We start from the raw sequence: 3,803 nt of genomic DNA, 5'->3' as shown, positions 1-3,803 counted from the left end.
ATAAGTACAAAGCAAGTTTATGGGCATATGTAGGGGTGACCTCAACCTTTGACAAAGACTAGAAAGTAGCATTTGGCTCCAGAGACCTACCATTGCTAGGCTGGTCAGAGACCAAAGATAGCATGTGCAGGACACTTGGAGAAGAGAAGGGTGCCTGACAGCCTCAGAGAAGGGACTGAAGCAGGAGGGAGGAGGAGAGAGAGAGTGTATTCGTGGAAAACACACAAAGTGCTTTCTTCATTCTCTCACTCAACAACGATCAACACAAACAGAAGACTTCCAAGACCAGATGGACCAACAAACAAGCAATCAGATCTGCAGCAGATACCAGCTGGGTGTCCTCAGTTCATTTCCAGCACTATCTACCCGCTTTGGGTTCAATTCATTTGCTGGAGCAGCTTGCAGAACTCCAGGGAACACTTAGGTTTTACAAGTTTATTAGGATATCACAAAGGATACAAGTAGAGACTACAGAAAGTGAGGCATGGGGGAGGGGCACAGAGACTCCATGCCCTCCAGGGGTTCCGCTATCTGGAAGCTCACTGAACCCCATTCTTTGGGGCTCTTTATGGAGACTTCACTGGATAGGCATGATTGAAGCATGGACAACAGTGTCAAAATGTAACTGAACAAAAAGGTCATGATGCATCAAGAAACCCAGCAAGACCTGCCTGCTCAGCCCAGCAAGGCTGCCTACGCAGGTTTTTCTGGCCTCTCTGTGCTGCATTCCTTTCTCCAGGGCATGAGGAGAACCTTCTCCGGAATGAGGGTCTTATGACCTACAATCAGATTAGAGTCCTTCCTTGGGCAGGTGAAAGGAGGCCAGTAGAGAACAGAGAAATTCTATGTTTCCTGAAACCTGCTTCTGACCCTGAAGTGCCCCAACTTTATTCCAAAGGCTTGTAAGAAGGGCTGTGGGAGTCTTGAACCAGGAATTGTGTGTGAAAAAAAATTTATACACACACGCATTTCATAATATCACAGATCTACTCTCAACTACTTGTTTATCCTGTATCTTGGGCATGGCTAACAGCCTGGGCCCGTCAAACAACAATGACAGCTGTCAGATAGGGTTTTACTCCCAATAGTTAGTAAATTGATGTAGGATGACGATGATAAAAAGCAGAAACCCCACTGTTAGAGCCAAGAGGAGCCTAAGAAGAGATTGTAAGAGTAATACATAGTGGTATCCTGGATAGGATCCTGGAGCAGAAAAAGGGTATGATATTAAAAGCTAAGGAGGACTCGGCGCCTGTGGCTCAAGCAGCTAAGGCACCAGCCACATACACCTGAGCTGACGGGTTCGTATCCAGCCCGGCCCATCAAATAACAATGACGGCTGCAACCAAAAAATAGCTGGGCGTTGTGGTGGGCACCTGTAGTCCCAGCTACGTGGGAGGCAGAGGCAAGAGAATCACTTGAGCCCAGGAGTTGGAGATTGTGTGAGCTGTGATGCCATGGCACTCTACCCAGGGTGACAACTTGAGGCTCTGTCTCAAAAAAAAAAAAAAAAAAGCTAAGGAGGCTCGGTACCTGTAGCTCAGGCGGATAGGGCACCAGCCACATACAACGGAGCAAACAGGTTCGAATCCAGCCCCAGCCAAAAAATAGCTGGGTGTTGTGGAGGGTGCCTGTAGTCCCAGCTACTTGGGAGGCGGAGGCAAGAGTATCTCTTAAACCCAGGAGTTGGAGGTTGCCATGAGCTGTGATGCCACTGCACTCTATCCAGGGTGACAGCTTGAGACTCTGTCTCAAAAAAAAAAAAAAAAGAAAGAAAGCTAAGGAAATCTGGTAAACTACAGACATTAGTTAACAGTAATGTGTTCATATAGGTTCAATAACTGTGACAAATGGGGTCAGGCACAGTGGCTCATGCATGTAATCATAGGCCAAGGCAGGTAGATTGCTTAAGCTCACGAGTTCAAGACCAGCCTGAGTAAAATCAAAACCCCATCTCTACTAAAAATAGAAAAACTGAGGCAACTCTCACTTGTGCTCAAGAGTTGAGGTTGCTATGAGCTATGATGCCATGGCACTCTTCCAAGGGCAACAAATTCAGACTCTGTCTCAAAATAATAAAAAATAGGCAGCACCCATAGCTCAGTGGGTAGGGCACTGGCCACAAGCTCCAGGGCTGCCAGGGCCACTGGGTTTGATCCCAGCCAGGGCCTGCTAAAACAAAAAAAAATAGCTGGGCATTATGGTGGGCACCTGTAGTCCCAGCTTCTTGGGAGGCTGAGGCAAAAAATCACTTAAGCCCAAGAGTTTGAGGTTGCTGTGAGTTGTGACGCCATGGCATTCTACCAAGGACGATATAGTGAGACTCTATCTCGATTAAATAAATAAATATGGCTCAGCACCTGTAGCACAGTGGTTATGGCACCAGCCACATACAGTGAGGCTGGCGGGTTCAAACCCAGCCCAGGACTGCTAAACAACAATGACAACTGGGTGGTGCCTGTGGCTCACTGAGTAGGGCACTGGCCCCATATATCCAGGGTGGCAGGTTTGAACCCGGCTCTGGCCAAACTGCAACAAAAAATAGCCAGGTGTTGTGGGGGGCACCTATAGTTCCAGCTACTCGGGAGGCTGAGGCAAGAGAATCGCTTAAGCCCAAGAGTTTGAGGTTGCTGTGAGCTGTGACGTCATGGTACTCCACCCAGGGCGACAAAGTTAGACTCTGTCTCTAAAAAAAAAAACCCAAAACAGAAGCTGGTTCCGGCTCCTTGGATCCGCTCGCATCTGTTCTTACGGTGGTTCATGAGAGCTCCAACAGCCAAGATGGTGAAGCAGATTGAGAGCAAGTTTGCTTTTAAGGAAGACTTGGATGCTGCTGGAGATAAACTTGTAGTAGTTGACTTCTCAGCCACGTGGTGTGGGCCTTGCAAAATGATCAAGCCTTTCTTTCATTCCCTCTCTGAAAAGTATTCCAACGTGGTATTCCTTGAAGTAGATGTGGATGACTGTCAGGACGTAGCTTCAGAGTGTGAAGTCAAATGCATGCCGACTTTCCAGTTTTTTAAAAAGGGACAAAAGGTGGGTGAATTTTCTGGAGCTTATAAGGAAAAGCTTGAAGCCACCATTAATGAATTAGTCTAATCATGTTCTCTGAAAATATAACCAGCCCTTGGCTATTTAAAAATTTTTTTTATTGACAAAAAAGTAAGAAGTATGAAGCCTATATACCAAGTACCATCTGATTACAATGATAATAAAATATCGATTCTACCCTTTTTTTAAAAAAAAAAAACCCAAAACAATAACAACAATGGCAACTGCAACAAAAAAATAGCTGGGTGTTGTGGCGGGTGTCTGTAGTCCCAGTTACTTGGGAGGCTGAGGCAAGAGAATCGCTTAAGTCCAAGAGTTTGAGGTTGTTGTGAGGGGTAACGCCACGGCACTTAAAGGAGGGTGACCTATAGTGAGACTCTGTCTGGGAAAAAATAAAAATAAAAATATAAATATAAAAAATAATTGTGATGGGCGGCGCCTGTGGCTCAGTCGGTAAGGCGCCGGCCCCATAATATCCAGGGTGGCGGGTTCAAACCCGGCCCCGGCCAAACTGCAACCAAAAAAACAGCCGGGCGTTGTGGTGGGCGCCTGTAGTCCCAGCTACTCAGGAGGCTGAGACAAGAGAATCGCTTAAGCCCATGAGTTGGAGGTTGCTGTGAGCTGTGTGAGGCCACGCCACTCTACCGAGGGCCATAAAGTGAGACTCTGTCTCTACAAAAAAAAAAAAAAAAAAATTGTAACAAATGTACCATGCTAGTGTATGATGTTAATAATAGGGGAAACTAGGTCTG

The 3,803-nt window shown here is 46.4% G+C and overlaps 1 protein-coding gene across 1 annotated transcript; it reads left to right on the top strand.

Annotated features, from left to right (window-relative positions):
* Window positions 1-2,714: 2,714 nt before the first annotated feature.
* LOC128586410 (thioredoxin-like) lies at window positions 2,715-3,237 on the top strand. The gene has a single exon (XM_053592216.1). The coding sequence runs from the start codon at window positions 2,761-2,763 to the stop codon at window positions 3,097-3,099; it is 339 nt and encodes a 112-aa protein (XP_053448191.1). The 5' UTR covers window positions 2,715-2,760; the 3' UTR covers window positions 3,100-3,237.
* Window positions 3,238-3,803: the final 566 nt, after the last annotated feature.

The sequence above is a fragment of the Nycticebus coucang genome, chromosome 5 (assembly GCF_027406575.1).
Source record: "Nycticebus coucang isolate mNycCou1 chromosome 5, mNycCou1.pri, whole genome shotgun sequence".
NCBI classification, from domain to species: domain Eukaryota; kingdom Metazoa; phylum Chordata; class Mammalia; order Primates; family Lorisidae; genus Nycticebus; species Nycticebus coucang.
The sequence above is the reverse complement of the archived record's forward strand: the minus strand, read 5'-3'. Positions and strand labels throughout refer to the sequence as shown.

Bases quoted from the DNA above. Each gene is read 5' to 3' on its own strand.
- LOC128586410 (XM_053592216.1), top strand. From the start codon at position 2,761: ATGAGAGCTCCAACAGCCAAGATGGTGAAGCAGATTGAGAGCAAGTTT.